This window comes from Patagioenas fasciata, chromosome 1, assembly GCF_037038585.1.
Source record: "Patagioenas fasciata isolate bPatFas1 chromosome 1, bPatFas1.hap1, whole genome shotgun sequence".
NCBI classification, from domain to species: domain Eukaryota; kingdom Metazoa; phylum Chordata; class Aves; order Columbiformes; family Columbidae; genus Patagioenas; species Patagioenas fasciata.
The window spans coordinates 108,329,859-108,353,146 of NC_092520.1; the positions used below are offsets into that span (position 1 = coordinate 108,329,859).

At 36.5% G+C, this 23,288-nt stretch overlaps 1 protein-coding gene across 3 annotated transcripts in view; it reads left to right on the top strand.

Moving 5' to 3' along the window:
* Positions 1–23,288, top strand: part of MAP3K15 (mitogen-activated protein kinase kinase kinase 15) — an 86,583-nt gene that overhangs the window by 31,590 nt on the left and 31,705 nt on the right. For all 3 annotated transcript variants that reach the window (XR_010651548.2, XM_065840813.2, XM_071812520.1), the window contains 6 exons: positions 4,277–4,470; positions 6,019–6,187; positions 7,418–7,524; positions 20,909–21,079; positions 22,156–22,268; positions 23,101–23,260. Coding sequence is in view for 2 of the 3 variants with exons in the window: in XM_065840813.2 (XP_065696885.1) it covers positions 4,277–4,470; positions 6,019–6,187; positions 7,418–7,524; positions 20,909–21,079; positions 22,156–22,268; positions 23,101–23,260 (914 nt within the window). In the remaining variant the exon portion in view is untranslated. The remainder of the gene's footprint in view (positions 1–4,276; positions 4,471–6,018; positions 6,188–7,417; positions 7,525–20,908; positions 21,080–22,155; positions 22,269–23,100; positions 23,261–23,288) is intronic.

Consider the following 23,288-nt stretch of genomic DNA (forward strand, 5'->3'; position numbering starts at 1 on the left):
ATCTGGGCCATGGAGAAGTCATTAGCAAAAGTTCTTGATCTAAAGGGAACAGGATTGCAATTTATTCTTGCCACAAGGAATTTTTATGTTGAAAAATCACTTTTTATTGTAATTGGAAGAAAGTCTCTTCAGAGTTTCAGTAGCTATACAATTTAGACTGTATATACTGTTTCAAGGCAATGAACACTTAAGAAAAGTAAATATAAAGATTTTGACACTTACTCTTATTCTCCAATTTAGTATCCCAAATAGATTGAAATGAGAGCCAAGATTCTAAAGTATGATTACATTATATGAATTTAATAATCTGAAGAAGTAGTATTGCAGAGTAGCTTTCCATTTTTTATTTTTATTATATTTTTCAATATAAAAAAGTTTGTGTGAAATGGTCATTTAACAATATGTTTCTAGAAAAGCCTGAGGCAGCAGAAATATTAAGAGAGTTTGCACAAGGGCACAGAATGCAAGAGGAGTAGGAACATCTTAAATACAAAAAATCATTTTTCCTTTTGAGGGGAGAATAGTACAAAGGCAATGAACAACCCAGTAAATATTACTTTTAATGCTTTTAATTATGAAATATGTCACTGTTACTACTGATACAGTGAAAACTAAGGCTTTAAAAATTTATTTATGAAAATTAGTTTTTATGGAAATACTGCTATCTCAAGGGATGCGTAATTGTAGTGGATGGATTACAGTTAACTAATCAGGCAGTGAATCTAATAGGTTCATAAAAGTAAGGCTTGAAAGCATCTTAATGATGACACAAGGAGATGTATAGCCGAATAAATAATGTAAGACAGAAATCTTACAGTCTGGGTGGCAAAGTACTGGACTGTTCTTGGTCTTGTAAATACAGACTTGCTATAAATATCTACATTCATTTTCTGTTGTTACTTTCTTTAATAATTTCTCTATTCATGTGTCATGTCTGTCTTTTTGATTGTTTTGCTGTTTTGTGGTGGTGTTTTCCTCTTTGTTCTTGTATTTCAATTTGGAGTAGGTTGCCAATCACAAAACTTTTCTTCCGGTTCAAGTACCTCCTGAATACTGCAGTGGTAATCTGATAGGCAAAGTATGTATCACTTTAAATCTGCTTTCTGTTGAATAGATATACCATCTTTTTACTGTGTTTCTAGGCATTTAAAAATGTCCAAGGACACTTTAAAAATAGTCCTTGGCAGGTTCTTTCCTTCACAGTAACTGTAATCTTGGAGTATTTGTGCCTTGCAAACTAGATCCAAAGCATTTAGAATGTTTGACTTCTGATAATCTCTCTTCACAGTCTTTACGTAACAATACTGCATATATTCAGCTTTAGAAGAGGAAGTATTTTTTTAAAGTTTATAATACATGAGTCACCTGTATCACAAGATGGACAGGAATGTGATATCACAGACAATTACTGTGAAAAATCTTAATTCTTAAGACAACAGTCAAACTCCCTGAACACTCAAAAGTTTGGATGACTTTGAGTGAATGCAGTTCATTTTCTGTTATCCTACGTGCTTTACTTCTACTTTGTAAGGCAGGGTAAGCGCTCCTATACTTTCGATGCTTGAGTAAATGGCTGCATGGCTCAAGTAAAATAATTGTGCTATTAATTGTGCAGGCATAATTACCTCTAAAAATACAGGGATTTTACTCAACATTATTTATTATCTGTCACAAAATTACAGTCGCACCAGAATAACTGTAGCAGTACAAGTAAAAAAACCCTGTTTATGTTATTAAGGTCAAAAGTTTACTTTTAGCAGCATTAGCAAAATATTTAGAGGAGCATTTCAAGACAAAAATCACTCTACCTTTGGCCTGTCTTACCTAGAGCCTAAAAATGACCTATGCGGGCCTACCTCTTTCAGCCCTTCAGCAAAGGCGTGGCTCTATGGGTAATTCCTTTAACTGTGTTCCCCTAAAGAACAGATCCCTCTCTCAACTTACTTGGATTTACTTCCAGTGGTTTTTATGTTCCTAAACTTTTCTGGTAGATTTTAAAGTGTTGTGATTGAGTACATAAGTTTCATTACTAGCATACTGGGTATACATTTTTTTCTGGACGATGAGCTATTGAGAGCTTTTTTCTTGTCTGCTTTTTTTAATTTATTTTATTTTTAACTTTAAAATTTCTCAAAATAAGACAATAGAAAAGCTTAACTACTGATCGTGAAATAAACCAACTCAGCATACCATCTTTATAAGGTATAAAGTTATAATTATAGTACAATTACATGCCATAACTTATAGATTACATATATTTGCTGCTAGAATTGCTATATGTTTTACTTCATACATACCTGTGCCATTTATTTATTGTCTTACAAAGCAATAGTTGGTGTATGACATGACAGTAATTTTCACAATAATTAGCTTTTTGTGTCAGATACCAGCATCCTGAGTAGATTATCAGAAGCAGCAAGGATTTTCAGCCGTCGCTCGCCCTTGATAACATAAGAAAAGTAGATGGACCAAACTGTTTCTTTTATGTAATGAAGATAAGAAAGACTCTCTTAGAAAGGCCACAGACTTGAATTTGTGCTCATGTATGTGCGGGGTTCCTGATTTCTGCACACAAAAATGTGTCTTTGGGGGGTGAAAATGTGTTTTTAATTGCATAGATCTCACTATACAAAAAGAGACAGAAACTCTAAGTCAAATAGATGAGATGTTGACCAAACAAGAGTAACAGAGTGTTTTACAGGTGTCATTTAACTTTTTTTTCTGAAAATTACTTTGATTTTTCAATAGGTAACTGCAACTTTCTTTGCGTCACACGATACATCATACTTTCAAATTGTTGCGGGTTTTCGTTGTTGTTTTGTTTTGATTTTTTTTTCGCATTATGGGAAGAGCTAATTTCACTGTTACAGTTTTAAGCATAGAATTTATGCACAAGCAGCTTTTGTGTTCCACTGAACTCAGTGTTTATTTGAATAAACTTGTGACTAAATTGTTTAAACTTGAGACTAAATAGTTTAAACATCCTGGTGCTTCGTGTTGCAATTTTTCTGACTTTTTTAGTAGGAAGTAAAGTTGACATTGCAACAGATAATTATGTTGTTACAACAGAGATACTGTACTGTAGGGTTTATGAGGAAGGAATGTGGTTTGATCTTCATCTGTTGGAAATAATTTGCAATTCTTAATCCTTACAGACTCAGATCAACAGTAGTATGTACTGATACAGTTTTTTTCCATCTGTATTTTTAGTAACTGCATGCCCTACATTGTTACTTCCTGTGAACAATTTATTTCTATTGTCTAGTTCATTAATGCATATAAAAATGTGCCATCTTCATATCCATTCTTTCCATCATCTCAGCATTCTCTCATTGTTCAAGGTGACTTTAAATGGCTACAGCTTTACTGCAGGCTTAGATGATATGAAAAAATGAAAGGTATGATTTTGCTGTATGTGTTTAATGCCTTGATATCCCTAAGGTGGCAGTTTAAGGGTATTTAGTGGTAGCTGATTGTGTTAGATACTGACCATGCTTCAGTGCTCCTACATAGTTAAACTGAAATGTGAAGTCTGCTTTTCTTTTAAGCAGCAGAGAATTGTTGCAGCTCAAAATGGGATACTGGTGCTTCTCAGAGCTGTGAAAAACTTCACAGTTGTCTGGTTTCTGGGGTCTTGCTCAGGAGCTGAAGACTCTGAACTTGCTGGGTTTGGACTCTGAAGGGCATTTCCTCTCCCCTTTCAGCGCGTCAATCGTGTTTGCACTTTTTATGTGGCATATTGAGGATTTTTTGGTTTTTACTTCTAGAATTTTGTGTCAAAGGTCCAAAGTTTGGTTGGCTGCTTTGGTGTTTGGCAGCATGCAGCAGATGTTTTTTAGGCTTCTGTGGATTAAACATCTCCCAATGCCTGTGGTTCTGTGTTTCTCACTCTCTTTGTGGGGAGCTCTGCCTCATATCCTTCATAGCACAGGGTGAGCCTGGAGGATGCAAATACACTTCTGACCCCAAAAATCTGGGAGCAGAAGGTTAGCTTGTGACTATCAGACCCTGTTAGGGTCCACGCATCACCAAAAAAATGAACAGTTTTGTTGTATTGTCACTTAACAGATCTGGATAATTGTTAATATTTGTAACTCTTCTATAGAAAATTCCTTCAATTTGATGCTTGCAAATCTTGTGTTAAACAGTGCATTAAGGCTCACGGGTGCACCAGCTTTATTCTAGCTGTTATTTTCTGACAGTAAAAGATTCTGTGCATACACAAGTGTATTTCTACATTCATTTGTTTTCTAAACTATGTCTGTTTTTCCCTTAGGCTTCCAGTGGCAATTATTATTTTATTCCATACATTGTCACTCCTTCTGCTGACTACTTTTGTTGTGAAAGTGATGCCCAACGAAGAGCTTCTGAGTATATGCAACCCAGCTGGGACAATATCCTGGGGCCTCTTTGTGTCCCACTGGTGGACAAGTTTATCAGCCTTCTTAAGGATGTTCATGTTACATCATGGTAATTTTACAGCACGTATACCTCCAGAACCTGTGATAGTCTCTTATTAAGGTTATGAAAAAAGATGCAAAAATCTCTAGTAACATTGATTTTTTTGTTTGTTTGTTTTTCATTGCACTTAATATAGTGTTAAAAGAAGCTGCTAACTTTACTGCTTTGTGTATTGATGTCCTGCAGCTGTTGTGGTTAACGCTGTGTTACGCTAGAAAATGATTTGTGTTTACTTTCTGAAATAACAGTAAGCAAAAGCAGTCCATGGATAAGGTAAAGTGCTTAAGTATAAATTACAATGCTTAAGTATAAATTATAGTGCATAAAGTTGGAATAGGAAATAAGACCACAGCCTTTTCATAGAGCTCAAAGCCAAAGACTGTCATTTTCTGTCACCAAATAAGTGTGTATATACATAAGGTAACAATGGGCAATCAAATGTAACTTCTGTCTTTGGTTTTTGTTTGTTAATATTAGCCACCTGATATCACCTAATAAATCTGATACTGTTCAGCCACTTCTGTGAGGGACTGTTGGGGTTTTGAGAATTTGGGCTGAAGATGGAAGTCACTCCTTCTCGATTGCTCACCCTGTACTCTGCAGCTAGTTTGGTTTTGTTTGTATTTCTGAAAAACACTGGGGGAGACTGAGCACTTTTCCAATAGTGCTTATGGTGACCTTCGTGCTTTACATTACAAACATATGTTAGATGGCTTATGTAAGATGTAATGTGTATTAGACAGAAAACTTAGTTTTCTTTGCTATATGTAGTAGGACTTATGCTGAGCCATGTTGAATACTTTGCAATACTCATCTGTAACCAAAAAGGACATTCTGTGCAGTGGAGTATCTGTCAGGTGACATTTGCTAACTTCCAAACTGTAGACTCCTTAAGCTGCTCCAGATAAAGTTACCTCTAAGTAGCCCATCCAGGTAATTTATAACTGTCATACTGAATATATATGTGATTTTTATATTCTATAAAACCGCTGGTGTTGCATTGTGCACTGATGTTAGTGTAAAGAAAATGCACTTAGTGTATCCTGCTCACATTATGTATTATGTTGATCGAACAGATTGCAACTAAATCAACTTTCGGTGGCTTGGTTTTTGTTCAGTTTGTTTATTTGAAAGCCTTTTTACTGCTTTCGTGATGTATCTCCTCTTTACATCACACCGATCTTTCCTCTCTGTGTCACTTTATTATCCCAGTTGCTGCCTTCTTAAGGATGCAAACTACCACATTCATCACAGTCAGTATTGTAGCAAAGAAATGCCCCAGTTTTACTGTGTTGATAAAATTATGTCACAATCCTGGTTGTAAACGTATTGATACAAAGCCCCACAGTCTGAGGTGAGGCAAGACAGAATATGTATAATGAGTTAATAAAAAATGTGGAAACACTTGATGTGCATCTCACTCTGAGGAAGTGGTACTGTTTAGTATAAATTATATTTTTATTAGAAATATAATCATGTTTCATAAGAAATATAATCATATTTCATAACAAATAACTAACAGTCTTCTTCCCACATGTCTATCTTTTATTTCTTCAGTGCCTATTATAAAGAAACACTGCTAAATGATATTAGAAAAGCTAGAGAGAAATATCAAGGAGATGAACTGGCTAAGGAACTGGCCAGAATTAAGCTTCGTATGGATAATACTGAAGTGCTGACTTCTGACATTGTCATAAACCTGCTTCTTTCTTATAGAGATATTCAGGTATGTTCCAAAAGACTAAGGAAGATTATTTTATCATGGGATTTTGGCTCTTGCTTGTTCCCTACACTTCATTGTTTGTTAAACAGTGATTCAAAGCTGACGGTAAACTCATACATTGTTTAACAGTTTGACTTGTCTGTTGACCAACTTAAGAGGCTTTAAACTCTTCTTTATTTTTCCTATGAAGAAGAGACAGATCAGGTGCCTTCCTGAGGTCTCCTCTTTTTTTTAGTCATTTTAACCTCATTAAAGAAAATTTAAAGAAAAAAATCCCATACTGAGCAAGATGTTTACTTTTCCTTTCCTTCCCTTTTCTCCCGTCCCCAAAGTCAAATATATTTAGAAGTGAAGAAAAAGCAATTGCTGTGACCATTTTATTGGCCAGAGGTGCCCAAGTTGAGAACTAGAATTCAAAGAAACCTTTATTTGTTTTTAAGATACAACCTTTTTTTCTTGATTTTGTTTTTTAAATAAGTTTTGCTTTTGTTAAAACACTGCCTGCATACTCTATTTCCAAACTGCCTATGTGTTTGACATACCTTTTAAAATACACTTCTAGCCATGGAAAATTTTTTTCCATCAGAAACTAGGTTCATTATTTCGTAAGTACAATTGGCTTGTGAGAGCAGTAGGTGACAAGATCATCCTGCATTTTTGTTGCCTCTGCTGATCATTTGCATACTTTTGAAGATGGTCTGCCTTCAGGAATGTAATGATCTGGAAACCTGTTTTGAACCAACAAATTAAGTGATGTGAGGCCACTTGTGATGTCAGTAAACTGTCCTCTGCAGCAATGTATATGTGGGTCACCCCTGAGAAACCAAAATGAATGCATAGCCTGCTGGCATCCTCCAGAATGAACTGTGCTCAAGCCTGCGATGACCTGATGAACTGTCATTCATCAGAAGTCCTTAACAAGGCCTGAGAGAGCCAGACTCATCACTGCTCCTTCCTGGTCCTGGAAATGTAATTGATCAAACTGGCCAGAGGGATTCAGTAATTTGGGCAGTAGCACAGAGGTGAGGAAGAGCCATGTACTGACATGGATAGAAAAAAAATCCTTGTTTAATTCCTTACGCAGAGTTTGTGTCTGTTTCACTGACTCTTCTAGGACCAGTCAGCTGAGATACTGTCTAGCAGTCATGATACAGTTTAGTTTAGTGATCCTTTCCTCTGCTTTCAGGTTCTTTTATTTTCTTTCTTTTTTCCTTTTTTCTTAATTCATACCAGGACTATGATGCCATGGTGAAGCTGGTGGAAACACTAGAAATGCTTCCTACTTGTGATCTGGCTGATCAACACAACATTAAATTTCATTACGCTTTTGCGTTGAATCGGTAAGGATGATCGATTGAAGTTGTTTCATTTTATTGCTGTTCTATCTGGGTTGATATATAAATTTATAGTGCAGATAATATCAAATTATTTTCCCTTTCTGCACACACTGATATTTGCCACAGTCATCTTTCCTTAGTCCCATACTTCCTGGACACCAGGAGAGATTTATCTTTTGAAATCATAATTTTCCAACAACCATCATTTTGTCAACAACCTGACAAGAGTGGATCTGTTCCAAAGGCCACCTGAATAATTGTGAAATACTCCAGTGATACCGTTGGGTTCTTAGTCAGGCTGAGATAGTTTATTCTGAGTCACTGATTTTTCTGAACATCTTGAGAAGTTGAGCATAATAGAGTTACGGGTGAGTTGTTAAAGTAATAGGTAACAAGCACTGCTTGATCCATGAATACGCATTCAGGCTACCGCTTCCTTGAAAGGCTGAAAGGTGATCTGGGCCTACAGGCATGTTACTAGACTAGAAAGCACAGAAATATTATTGAACTCTTTTAGTTAGTTACAGATTTCTAGAGAATTTATGTTAAGATTATACTGCAGAAAATAGATCTTACACAAATGAAATCACATGTAATAATAAAAGTAACTGGTTACATGCAATCCACGTGCTATTAAAAATTGTGACCTACAATCTACCTAAAAGGTAGCACTAGGCAGTGTCAGGATGGCGTATGTCAAAGGGATAAGAGCTTAACAATAGATCTAGAAAATCAGTTCCTGTGGCATTTTATGGGAAGTGTAATAAGTCTGGTGCCATTTGACATTTCCATCAGACTTAGGAGTAAATGCAAAATCATTGCTCAGAAAAATACTGGATATCACTAGATCAGTTCTGTGTCAAAGAACAGTCTTTTTGCAGCATTTTATAGACTGTCCTCTAAAGAAAAATTAAATCTTTCTTATGCAACCAGGTACAAGGTCATACACGTAGTAACAAAGAATGAAGCACATGCCAACAGGAAAGGTAATAGAAAACAGGATTTTTGAAAAGGATCTGGTGGTTTGTTAACAGGCTGAGTGATCACCTGAGTCACACACTGGCAAGTAGCTTGAAGTGATCTTTGAAAGAACGTAGGAGTGAATAATACAGAATATATACAGGATTCAGCATAGGCGTGACTGATATTGCGTGTAATTCTAATGCCTATGTTTTTATGACAGCTAGCTATAGAGGTGTTTTTGACAGGTGGAATTAAACCTATTTAAAATGCCTTATTATTGGTTGGGCTTTTTGTTTTGTTTGTTTGTTGGTGTTTTTTTTTTTTTTTTAAGAGAGAGAAACAGTAAGTTTTGAGACATAAATTGGTTACAATGAGAATTATGTCTTTAAGAAAAAAAATATCAGGTGCGAGACAATGCCCAAATATCTCACAGAAAAAGATAACTAGACCCATATTTGGAATCTTAACCCAAATTTACATGATGATGAAGCCTTTTTTAATAAGAGGAAGGAAAAATTAATAATACATACTTCTTGATACCAGATATGTGAATATACTTCCAACATATAATTTACTTTATGTAGTGTTGTTTGTTTTTTTTTTTTTTAAGACTGGAAGTGAACACTGACTATCTTGATTCTCCACGCCTGATATCATAGACCATTAAATCTTAACTAAGTAAACATCTACTGAGTTTGTTAACTTCTTTCTCTGAGGTGTATCTTTCAGAAAATTTTAATCTGAATATATAAAGACAGAGAGAATGCTTTTATATAACTTGAAGTTTGCTCTGGTATTTATCACACCTAATGAAACATAATTTTCTCATTAGGCTGCTTAAAAATAGAAGAAAAAAATGCACTTTTGGTATAAAATTTTTCACGTACAACACAAGGCAGTATTTTGAAGTAGAAACCAGTGTTTTGACTTTTCTTGTGATTATTTAGAGTATAATCCATGTTCCTGGCTGTAGTTATTACTGTTATTCTTGAATTGTATGGTTTTCTAGCTTTTTTTCCCCAACCCCTAAAAATTGCAGGCTGGATCCTTTAAAGCTTCTGAAATTCAATTCTCCTTAAGATAGCACACTAATGTCTTGAGAAATTGTTTCAATAAAAAGGATTTAGCCCTATTTTTTTCAGAAGTTTGTCCATTTTTTAGTTATTTCAGGAATGGGACTCAAGATGTTTAAATTTGCCAGTTAGAATAATGCTAGGGCAGTGCCTTGTCCTTAGGAAAATATCCTGATTTGATGAGTTTTTAAAACTTTTGCATTCAGATGTGCACAATAAAATTGGTGAGCTCCTTTTTATTCTGTCTTCAAATTCGTTGTATTTTGAGCAGCATCTGAACATCATGCTGTTAAATATTCTGTTTTGGCAATGCCGGTAGTGCTCTTGTAAGACAAGATAAAATGAATTACTCATGAACTTGCTTTCCCCATCAACAAGTTTCATTGAATCAATCACTAGCCTGAACCAATCTGACTCCTTGTGTTCTTCCATGAACAATTTTAACATTTATATGGAAAAGTTTTTTCAGACATTAATGACCAGTTTTCCATCAGTAGGAATGCAGAATTTAACTTCTACAGGTGTTTTTGCCTTCTTAAAACAAAACAATGGACAAAATTCAGAGGTTAAGACTCGAACTTTTTCAGAACAAGTCCACTTAATTCAAAATGACCCCTAAGGTGTTGCTTTTAGCATCTTATTTCTGTAAGGTTTTTTAATAATATATTTTTTCTGTTTTGAATTATTTTTGATGAGTTCTGTCAGAATCTGTTTATAAAAATACAGAACAATGTTTTCACTTTCTATTAATTTCAGCATATAGGACAGTATTAATGTCGCTTAGTACAACTGACTGAGCTTACTAGGAACAAAATACATCGTAAGCAACACAAAATTAGCAGCTGTGAGAATATCTGACCCTGCAGAAGTTAATTTGCTTAGTTTTGTTGTGAGTGCGTACCAGAATGATGATCACAATTAACAAAGTAATTCATTGATTTGCTCTTGGCCTCCGTAACTGAATTCTGTTGGCAATTATTTTCCCTTAGTATTTTCAAGTCAGTGTTATTTGAGTGCTGCACAGACCTGGTGATGTAGCATGCACGTGGTCGAGGATTGTTCCTGGGGACCTCAGGTCTTTGCTGGTATGTCATGTGGACACAAGCCCAACCTGAACCACAGTTGTGTGAAGTTCTGGGTGCAAGTTGTGCTAAGGGAAGGGACAGGGATATCTTACTTTAGACTTGGTACCGTTCCAGCCTAGCTGTGTGTTTTCTGGGTCAGAGCCAGCCTGGGTCTGACCTGGCTTGGATCAGGAGCAACACAAGCCTGGGCCTGCCTGCAGGGTGTTGTGCAGAAATGTGCTAAAGAATTTACTGTTATCATACGTAGGGGAGACAGACATTTTCATGCTGATACCTGATACCTTGATTCACATAGCAGGTTTTGAATCACAGTCCCTCTCCTGACTCACTGTCTTCCTCCTTGGTTTCCATTTCAGAGCAGACCATTAAGAGCATCCTAGATTTGTCACATCTTGTATCTAATAACAGAGGCTAATAATGGATGTATGCAATGGCATGCTTGTGAGCTGTCTGCATAGATCACCCTCCTGGCTGTTTAGAAGTCCTAGACAGCAAAAGACCATTCCTCTATCTGTGTCTTAAGCGAATTAGTTTTGACTTCACACACAAGCAGAGCAGAGAGGGCTCTCTTTTATACAGACATGGGTTGATTTAAGACATTGTTCCTTGTTGCTTCCCAGTTGAGATTTAGGTCTGCTTGTATCTTAATTTAGGCACAGAATGGAAGATATCTTTAAGCATAATTTCAGCCCAAATGTGCAACATGAATGTTTTCAGTATTTGTATTCACAGCTTCGGTATGAAGTAAGATACTGTCTGATTGAGGGCTGGGTGTCTCAGGTGTAGATGGCTATTTGCTTCAGTCCATGGGTATACCTAGCCTGGAAGGCAACCACTGTGTAAGGAGAAGATGAGTTATGGGAGCTGCTGTGTGAAAGAATGTTCTCATACTTCCAGGTTCTTGAAAGCCAAGAAATTTCTGCATTAAGGTTGCCATTTCATTTCCTCTGTTTTAAATGTGTGTCTAATTGAAGGCTGCCTGATTTATTGCCTTGAGAGCTTTGCCTGAGGTGGTGCACTGGAGCAGCTGAAGGTCAGCTGGTCAGTATCTTGTATTTTGTGTTGATCTGTTTGTTAAAGATGCAAGAGTTTCGTATGATAAACTAATACACATTAATTATATGGCACAGATCTCCACCCCACACATGAAGTATCATTAGTTCCTTACGGGTCCTTCCATGTTTGTTGTAATACCTGGATAGTTTATAGTCATATCATGGAGAAACAGAAGAATGCTGTTTACTTACATTTGCAGATGTGGAGCTAACACACAGATACACAAAGTCCAGTAATTAGAGGCTCTTAGCTTGAGATGTCTTTCGAAGTGTAAAGCATGATGAAACATATTGAAAAATGCTGTTGTCTTCTGCAGTAAATGCAAATGCACCTTTATTAATTAGCCTTCAGGCTCTCAAGCTAACACTCTTATAAAATAAGCACTGCGTATTTCTTTGGTGAGCCTTTAGGCGAAGGGACCTGTGTGAAGGTGGCAGAGAGTCATGCAGGATTGGCCTCCAGCTGCCTCAGGTGCACAGTTGGCCTTTCTCCTGAAGCTCCCAGCCTCTACCTGCATCCCAACTCCCGAGGCAGGGGCCTCAAAACTGCTAGCAAATGCATGGCAGAACCTCACAGTAAAACCAGCTCTTGTACGAGATGACCAGTGATCATGTTTCCTTTAAATAACGAAAAAACCCCAAACAAATAAAACAAAAACCACGTCCCGTTCCCCCCGCCCCGCTTTGATCACACAGTTTGATTTTACATTATCAAGTATGGACCCTGAATTTACATTGTAATGATGACCTGAATTTCTGTTTTTTTCCTGAAATGTTGAGGATTTTACAGTTTTAAAGAGGGCTCCCGTGTATTGTGCTGTGGTTTGCATGTCACTATGTTTGTCACTTTTGTCCATTTTGCTTTCCTGTGTGAGTTACAGCTGTAGTTCATGTAGTTAATACTGCGGGCCTTAGGACCTGGCTTTCGCCAGATGAGCTCTTTCATGTACTACTCCTATAGCTGAGGTCTGCCAAGTACTTTTACTGATTAATTTCTAGATTCACACACAGAGAAGCTGGTCAATATTTTTGTGTGTGTGTGTGTAAGCTTTCACCCTGGGTGATGTCTTACAGAATCTGGACGTGTGAACACATACAGCTCCCTCTCCAATAAGTAATTTTTCTTACTGTCTAGTGCAATGGTGGCCTTTACTAATGAAGAGAAGGTAGAAATACTAAATGCATGTATGATGTAGTGTTAAAACTGGTTCTCTAGTATTACAGCTCTTTCTTCCCTTTTTTAAAATGAAAAACATCAAGATTCTTCTCAAGTGAGATTGATATATAAAGTAATTTCATATGCTTTATTAATGTTTTATGTATATATTCATGCCTTTTGTGTTTGGCATCACAATATTTCAATGCTTTAAAGTATCATGCGGTTTAATTATAAGCAACAGTTAAATTTTTGATCTATCTGGGGAAAAAAAACAGACCAAACCAAACCAAACACCACCACTAACAACAACAAAACACACACAAAAAACCTCAACAAAACAAACAGTAAAATAAGATATTTAAGTTTTTTTTTAAAAGCACTCTTTTTTCTACCAAGTCTTTTGTAGAAAGCAATAACTGTAATATTGCATTTAAAAAGTCTAGAATATTTTCTGTTATTTAATAATTTTAGAATAAAATTAACCGTTTCCTATTCTGTGTTTTATATTGCATCAACTTATCTAAATGTATTGAGCAAGTCACATGAGCAATACAAATCATGATCAAAGCCAACGGGAAAAGAAAGATTTGCAATCCGTTTCTGTGAATTCCACTTGCTTGTAATCAGGTTAAGAGAAGATACTAGTTTGTTCCTTGTGGTTTTATTTTCTGTTGCTGTAGTATATATAGTAGATTGATAAAGTACAGATATTTATGGCTAATTCAAATGCTAAGTGTTCTTGTCAGCTGGCTGCTTTCTTAGGATCTACTTCACTAATCTGGATCTGCATAGAAAAGTTTTTGATGATTCACAACACACTCATGTTTGTGTATTTCCAATTGGCCTTATTTACCAGGACTGGAGTTATCAAGATCCAGAAGAGGCCAAAAGGTATGCCAAATTCTGTGCAAAACAGGGTAGACTTTAAAACCAAACCCAGCCCTGGCATGAAGCCGGAGCTGTGAGAACTTCAGTCTCCTTCCAAGGCAGTTCTATCTTCACTTACATTAAAGATGAGGGCAGCTGCAGGTGCTATTACTTAACTCAGCATGCTGTGTTTTAACAAGCAGCATATTCCAATACAGTATTAAAAAAAGGGCAATTAGCAAGTGAAGGGCATAACAGGGTGCAAGTAGAAAATCACTAGTAATTGTGAATAATAGTAGCCATAAGAAATTATTCCCATTAAAAAACATTGGGTTATTTAAAATGTTCTATTCTGTGATTACTCAGATTTAGTGAAAAACACATCATGGGGTTCTTCATTTTATATGAGTGGCTTCCATGAAGCACCTGAAGTGTATATGAGGGGGAGGAAAAAAGCTGTTTTTTTCATTGTCATATCTAACTGGAGACTCGCAAATTTAGGTCCAGTCTCAAAGCCCAATTTAGGGTCTTGTTTTCCTCATTCACTGTTTCAAATATTGAAGGTTCTACAACCAAATTGCATCCTCAGTGAAGTGTGTTTTAATTCACAAATTAATTTATTGTTTTAAGCAAGAGTGCAAGTGTAGTAACTCTGATGCAAATTAGTTATTGTATTCCTCAGTGATTATGTTGTTGTATTTTGGTTTTAATTTTTGTTGGGTTTTGTTTTGGTTTTTTTCTATAGATTTCTGAATAGTTAGTAGCAGTTCAGATCATCTGCTACAGAGTCATTAAGGCTTACTTAACTGTGTCCTATTTTTATACAAGAAGATTCAAAATACATATTTTTTATTAATTACATGGTACTGTAAGCGAAAATATTGTACATGATAATAAATGAGCACAGTATTGTAACTGAAGAACAGTTATTTTATGAATGGTTGCATTTATACTAACTGATTAAGTTGCCTCGCTGACATTTCCTCTGCAATGTGACAATGAGATCAGATGTTTTTATTAATCACAATATGTGCAGTAAACTATTGATAGCTACTTCAAGGCTGAAATCAGAAGAGAAACAAGATTCACACAGGAATAGAGTGGAAAAAATAAGTTACTCTTTTTGAATGTACATTTCTTTGGGAAATGTTTTCAGAATTCTTTGAAATGGTTTGATTTATTCCCCTGTGTATTGCTCTTTAAGAAATCTATTTCTTTATAGAGGCCTTAAAATAACAAGAGAAGATCAACTCAATAAGTCAATATGAAATATAAAGGAAACTAAAGGTAGATTCCCTTGAGTGACTTACTTTTCACTGGCATATGGGTTTCTGTAGCTAGATAAATGGAAATAATCCATACAGGGGAAGATGTGAACAAAAAGCTGAAAGAAAAAGATTATATCAGCTGTTACTTACAGAGCAAGCTTATTCTTGTCCCGGTGAAATCCGTGCTATTCCTGTTAACTTTGTTAACAGGCTTCATTCATTCGAGTGTAGTTCTGGCTCCTTAACCACACCAGTGCTTTAAAGCTAATAAAACCAGCCTGTGAAGCAGGAAGAATGTTAGTTTTAGGGATATTTAAACGTAGGACTCCTTATAATGACTGCAGTGGAGAAAAGGATTCAGAGAAGAGAATGGATATGAGGGGGAAGGTAGCAACCATGGACTCAAAAAGAGAGAGAGAAAAAAGAGAATTTGTGGTTGTTTTTTGGTGGTGGTGTTTGGTTTTGTTTGTTTGTTTTTTTTTTGGGGGGGGGGTGTTTGTTTGTTTGGTGGTGCTGGTGATTGTTGTTTTTTCTGTATGTTAGTGTTATTCCAGGTGAGAGACTGTGGTAGAAAATGATATCTGGATGATGCTCGAGAGGTAGGGGAGAAAAATAGCATAAGGATGGCCATACTGGCTCAGGGCATCATTCCTTCTAGCCTAGATTTCCCATATCTGGAAGTGGTCAATAGCATATTCCTGGAGAAGAGAATGAAGATAGGAAAACGCATAGTGATACATGTCCATAAATATTCCCAGTGCTTCCACCAACTTGTGGCTCAGGGACTTGCTGAGGTAGTGGTGGTAATTTTTGTTTGTCAAGTAAATTTGGAAAGGGACAAGGAGGATAGATTTGTAAAGAGATTCTGCTTTCTGCAAATGATGATTGATTACTGGTTTTGTAACCTCTCCATTACTACAAACTCAGAGAAAACTTGAACAAACTGACGCAAACCTCAACAAATTATTCTCACACTTTAGAGCACAAGAGGCCTAGAGAACTGTGGGAGGTGGTGGATGGGGACAGGACTGATTTGTAGATGGGGTGTTTCTGCTGCCATTAGCAGTTTGCTAATTTTTAGTCTGAGAATATCTCAGGTCCCTTAAATATCAATAGCTGAGGAGGATGCTGTGAGTACACCACAAGGAGAGAGCATGAGCGTGTCCTTTAGGGCTTACTGCTTGGTGATGTAGCTGTTCCCCCACTGGAACAAGCAAACATGTCTCAGCAGCATCAAGCACCTCTGGACTTCTAAATCCAAGCCACAATTCTGGTGGCTGAAGTTGCCAAGTTATGGAACAGCAGCTTTTTTCTGAGAGGGAGAGTGTGGAGAAGTGGGGATGGGGTGTGGAGGGACAGAAAAAAATCCTATCATAGCAAAAATTTTTTAAACGTGTCGTGCTTTTTAGAAGAAGCAATATTGCTTCATTTTGCAACATGTGCCTTGGCTTCAGGAGAAAGTGTTTGAGTTGAGTATCCTTATGAATAAGAATGTCCAACTCCAACCCTGGGTTAAGAGAAAATATGAAAGCGAGATGGAGTAGAGAGCAACAAATTAGAATGTGATACAAAACTGATGTTGCACTGTAACTTGATCATATCTTAATTATCTTTGTTCAGAACACATGTTTATATGCAGATGCTTAAAAAAATATTTTTCTTATGTGCTAAGCTGTTTCCATCAGGTTTGCAGCCCTACAGAATGATTCAGAGGGGTAAAGGAGGAGTGGATAGTTAGGCAGGACAGGGAAATAGATAAGAGGCTTGTGTAGACAGGGCAGTGAGAAGCTTTTGTGATAAAGAAACATGATAGACTGTGGCAACGCTGCAACAAGCAAATTAGCAAACTGGAAAACAAAACATTGAGCAGTTTCTGGAGGATGCAAAACTAAACTGGCAACAGAACATTGAGACTAATTTACAGGAATTGATTAAAGACTATAAAGTCCTACAGGACAACATTTTTTTAGAAAAAAAAAGAATCTCTATACAGTCATTTCTGCCTGAAAAGCCTTAGTTTATTCAAGCTTTCTTCATGCAGAAATCATTCTATACTATTGATTGTTCTTTACTCCCTTTGATTTTTTTTTTCCTAATCCTAATAGTTTACTTTCTTTTTTTTCAAATACAGCCTAAAACTGTACACAATACTTAAGATTAGTGTGCTGGGTATTTGTAAAAATGCATCCTGGTGTTTTAAATTTTCACTCTCTGTCCATTTCCTTTTAATTCCTAGAATTTTGCTTGTGTTAGAATCTTGGCAGTGTTGTATTGAGCACTAGGATATTTTCATAATTGCCCTAGTATTTAGAAGTAACTTGAAGATCTCTTTCCTCCCTGGTTGTAGCTTTTGCAGTTATTGTGTTCACATAATTTAGACTGATTTTCTCTGTTTGGTTTCTGTGCAAAATTTTGTGAGTCAAGGTTTGTAGGGAGAGAACTAAAATGTGCTAACAAAGAAAACAGTGGGGAAAAAAATAGTATTATTAACAGCTCTCCCAAGACACATGCTTTGTTTTAATATAGTTTCTAAATCAATTGGAGTAGTGTTCTTTTCTTTTATTTTTTTTTTTCCTAGCTCATTTACCAATAAAATATATATTGTAAAGGTAAAAGAATTGAAAGAATTTTCATGTCGTGATTAGTGATTTTCAAAACTGCTCCCTCCAAACCCAGACTAACAAGGAAGAGTAACTCATTTTACCTTCATGTGTATGCAGGCTTGTGTAAGCTAGGATGCATCTTATCCCAGATGCGAAAAAGCTGATGGAGTGTATGTTGAAGAGTGCCGATGAAAAATACCTATTTCAAAATTTCATTTCATTCCCAAAGCGACTTTGTGTGATACCGTGAAGAACATCTGTATTTCAATGCAAGCTGGCCTGTACCAAGGAGCAGTAAAATGAACTGGTAGGGTCCTTTCTGCAGTAGCCTGTTAAGATTCTGCTCTGGCTTATAAAACTTCATATTCAGGGGATTTGCTTTGCAGAATCAGTCTCACCTAGTGTACCAGTTTACTCCCTGAAGAGAATATTTCTGCCTTCCTCCTCATAACATAACATACAGTACTTCAGCTTTCCCTGTTCCAAGAGGCTGTGGTGTCTCCATCCTCAGAGGTTTAATAGATTCAGCTTTTCAGGCAAAGCCAAGGCTACCATGGTCTGGTGTTGGGAGATGGGCCTGCTCTGAGAAGGAGATTCTATTACACGACGTCCAGAAGTCCCTTCCAACCCCCACCTTTGTGATTTGTTCTAGTGTGGCTTTAAATGGTGCCTGAGGAGGGTGTGGAAGCCAATATATTTGATATTGGGTAAGAAAAATAGAAGCCAGTGCTACAGCTTTGAGCGTTTGAGGCAAACCCTTTTGCTGTATTGGTAACACTACAGACCTGTTTCAAGACACCTTGAAACAAATTATAAGCTGTCAAACATGCAGATCTGGCAAAGTATGGGGTATGAAGAAGGAGATGAAATCTGTCTTGGTCCAGCATAGCAGGTTCTGCATATTATCCAAGAGTATATTTTCATATTGATTTAGCGAAGCTGCTTGTAGCCTAAATTATGTGATTATTCTGTTTGGTGGTGTGTGGGTTTTGTTTGTTTGTTGTTGTTTTTATTTTGTTGTTGTTTGGTTGGTTTCATTTTTTATTTCTTTGTTGCTTTTTTGTTTGTTGGTTTTGTGATTTTTGTTTTGTTGGGATTCTTTTGTTTGCTTGGGTGTTTTGTTTTGTTTTTCTCCTTCTTGTTTGAGGGTTGCTTTAGAAGGCGATAACTGTTCCCAAATTTGTAGATCATTATGAATGGTATGTTGGGTTTGTATTGCCCAATGGGAATCACATACTGCTGCTGTGAGAAACAGAGTTTAATATGAAGCTATATAAACTGTTTTTTGTTTAATAATATCCTGTTAGATTAATGTATAATTGCCAAGTGCTAGATTTTGTTTATTTTAATAGATTTAATTTTTTTTTTCCTCCTTATAAGAGATAGAAACCTTTAATTTTACTTTGAGTCCTCTAGTACACTGTTTGTTTAGGGTTTGGTGCTTTGAAATGCTCCTGGTATTCTATTTGATGTGTACAGGTTCATCCTTTGATGTCCAGAGTGTTAATCTGCACAGTGTCCTATTTTAAGCAGTTTTGCTTTATGCTTTTGCAATCAGTACATAGCACTTCTTTATATTATCATTAATGTTTAACCTGTTTTCAAACAAGGCAGACTTGAGTCAAAGTTTCTCTTGTCTGGGAAGCAGCAATTTTTTTACGTTTTCCTTTCCATGCCAAAGTGCTCTAAGTATTAGTTGTGCACTTCTTGTGTTTTCAGCAAAAACCTGAACACATTACGACTTCTGTGACCTCGTTACATGTGACCTGGGAGCTGTTGGGCTTATATTTTAGGGTCTAATTTTGTTCTGAGCTCTGACTGAACTTTCTCTGTGTTCATATTGACAACAGAGAAACGTAGGTACTATTACTGAGATAATCTGGTTACTTCAGAACAGGTTTGGTTAGAGCATGCTGACTTGTGCAATGAACTTACCCTCACACTTTTAAACTTCTGTTTATTTCTTGTAAAACTGAAAAAGAGAAGACCAGTATTAACTTCAGAATAACAGTCAATCTGACGAAAAAATGCTTTTTAAAATATGCAAGTACTTGCTGTGAAAGTTTACTCTCTGCCAGTGACATCAAAGGCAGGATAAAGCCTGCACAACTAGCTACAAATCTCTTTAATCTTATTAGGTGTTCTCTGTCACCTAACATGCACAGAAGCCTGAATTTTGCTACAGATGTGTTGTAATTGGTCTTATTGCATCAGCTGGTTACCTAAGGAACTAAACCGCTTTGCAGTAAATATTAGTCCTTTCAGAGCATGCAAATAATAAATTTACCAGAAACCGTTACCTGCTACTGGTACTGCTGACAAAGTAATCACAGTATGTGTAAGCCAGTTCCTGGATACCTAGGAAGGGATCAAAAAGTGGTAAACAGATCTGAAAAGGGGTTAGTAAATATTTTAAATCTCTCCAGTGATTAAAAGTTGTCTTGAAGAAGCTATTAAACTCCTAAGCTGTGTTTGCATTACTCTTGCAAATAAACATTTTTGTTTGTTCAAAGTGACTTTTCACAATAAATAGGGAATTCTAAACTTACAAAAACAACAAGGTAAAAGGAGACAAAAATTTGGATGTTTAATAATAAGGAACTGAAGTGTTACTTAATTACAGGTTTGGGTTTTGTTTGTTTGGTTTTTTACTGATACGGTCATTAAATATTTGGCAAAAGAATCTTTATGACAGCTGTTCATTCAAATTTTTCTCTAATATGAAGAATTTTAACTAAGAAATAAATATAGTTTGGTTTTGCCCTTTTGTTGTTGTTGTAGCTCAAAGGTCTCATATATTGAAATCCATTGTTCTTTGGCCGAAATAAGATTGACCTGGCTCCTCCTGTACTTAGTCAGTACTGCCTGGTATTGGCTCTGGATCCTCTGGATTCCGGATTACAAATCTTGGGCGTAGCTGAATGAGCTGTCAGCTTGAATGCTGAAAATGGCCAGTTTGGTATAAGTATTGTCAGGAATGAACACCAAACAAGCACTTTCTCATTGCAGGATGTGCAGAGTCTGTCTACTTATACACGGAGGAATCGAGTGAGATGACAGATTTTTTTCATAGAGGAGTTGTGAGGCTTAAATCAGCTCTTATGTGAGTCCAGAGGCAGATTCCCATGACAGGAGAATATATTTGTTTTTTATCAATCAACCAACAATCAGATGTCAGTGTAAATAAAATGAATTCTGGTTTTAGTTACGATGGATGGGTTGTGAGATAGGTGGGGGGTAATGTTATTCCACCATTTTGCAGTTACTGTTTCAGATCTGAACTCATTTATTTTATTCTCTGTATTTGATTTCAGAAGAAATAATGCAGGTGACAGGGAGAAGGCACTACAAGTTATGCTTCAAGTCCTGCAGACATGTGATCACCCTGCTCCAGATATGTTTTGCTTATGTGGGAGGATCTACAAGGATATGTTTCTTGATTCTGACTGTAAAGACACCGATAGTCGAGATCATGCCATTGAATGGTAACAGAAAACAGCAACAAAAATCTGTATTTAAAAACTTTTTCAGACTTTCATTCTGGTTATGAAAATTGGGGCTGTGAGAAGTGGGAAACCAAATGTTCTACTTGTTCTTTTTTTCAGGGTCCTGTTTGTGTAATTGGTTTACTGAGCAGAAGGTCTTTGGATATGTGTTTCTTGCTTTATAGACTATATATATCATTCCATATTTATGATAGTTTATTGGGGGAGACACTCACCTCTTTGTAGAGAAAATAAACATTTTATCTGCTTCAAGGCCAAAATGAAGTCTAAGTCAGGTCATAGGAGTTATATTGGTGCTCTGTGCAGGGATGGTTTCCGCCTTTGATTCCTGGGAAATGCAATGATCTACTGTATATAAGAAAAATATTGATAAATTGCATTATGAATCTTCTTAAGACAATAAGGCATGCACGTGCACACAGGCTCTCACTGACATACTGTTGACACATATATTTTTGTACAATTATACAAACTAGTGCGGAGTGCAATAACGTTAGCGATGCGTGGCTTGTATTGTAACTGTTAAAATACCTCTCTCTATATCTCTCATCTTTCTGATTTTTCCCCCCAAATTATCTCAACATAGTCAGTGCAACGTGAGTAGCAGGGAACTTACAGGTTTCTTTATTCTGCTCCAGCTAGTGGCACACATGCAGCCTTTGTCAGCTGTGTCTCAGTTACCTTTAATGAACGTGAAGCTTTAAAACAAAGGGCTTGAATTGGATCCTATCTGTAAAACTTGCACTAAAGGCCAATATTTTCATTGCTTCTCTCATGTAAATAGTACATTAAAATTATGTTCTATTGCATTTAAGAGTTTTGCGGTAACCAGTTTAAGTTGTGTTTTCACAAAACTACATTAAGGTTTTGCAGTTGTTTATCTTTGTAAGACAAAAAGCTACTTTCTTTCAAGTGCTCTTTGCAAAGAGTGCCATTGGTACCAACTAGCTATAGTAGTCTTTACTGTAAATTAATAGCTTAAACACCTACCAAAACCTTTCAGTATTTCAGTTCTTTTATACAGCAAAATGTGAACTCTTGACTCTTCTCTGCAGGTATCGGAAAGGATTTGAACTACAGTCAACTCTGTATTCTGGAATTAACCTTGCAGTTTTGCTACTTGTTGCAGGACAACAGTTTGAAAGCTCAATTGAACTGCGAAAAATAGGTAAATATCCACACACAGTGCCACAGACAAGTTTTCTGCCTGTCTCTCTATGAAGAAATCAAAATTCTTATAGTGTTGGGTTGCATAGACAGAAAGGTGGCTCAGGGTTTTTAGCTGACAAGTCTTGGATGGCAGTCTAAAACATAGGGATCTTGAAGGACCATTTCTCTCCTTGTTGCCTCAGAGGAGCTTTCTAGTAACTTGGCCCAACTAAAGGATCCCAGAGATGGGAGAGGAACAAGGAAGGACCGACTAGCATAATCTGTAAACTGCCTTTACTGCACCACAGAGATTATCCCATTGCATCGCCAACAGGGGACAAAGACAGAAGTGACATGGTGGCCCAGCCCTCCTCAGGGATGCCAGGGAGGTATCCACAGGGTTTCTGTTGTCCATGAACTGCGAGATCCACAGGAAGTATTGCCTGGAAGGATCTAGCAGGACAATAACTGATTGTCTACCTAGATTCAGATCTTCCATGTAGATGATAACCAAACCCCGCCACTGTACATTTATAAAAAATAGTATGATAGAAGCAGATAAACAGTTCTTCCTAGAAAGAAAATAGTTGAAAATTATATTTGGACTCAGATCCTGTCTGAAACACATATTTGTGGTAGTTCTGACTGTCTGAACTGTATTGGGGATGTTATTTGTAGACACAGCCATTGTGCTGGGCAATATTTTTTCTGTGGAAAAATTGCTCCCTTTAGTTTTATCAGTTATGCTTAATCAAGTCTTATTAGTCTTTTACTGATAAACTTACCCATAAAAAAACACTTACTAGTTCTTTACTGATAGAAAAATGTGATTTTTAATTGAAATTTTACAGGTGTACGGTTAAACAGTTTATTGGGAAGAAAAGGAAGCCTAGAAAAAATGAACAATTACTGGGATGTGGGACAGTTCTTCAGTGTGAGCATGCTGGCTAATGATATTGGTAAAGCAGTACAAGCAGCAGAGAAACTTTTTAAGCTGAAACCTCCAGTATGGTATGTGATAGAAGACTGTAGCTCAAGT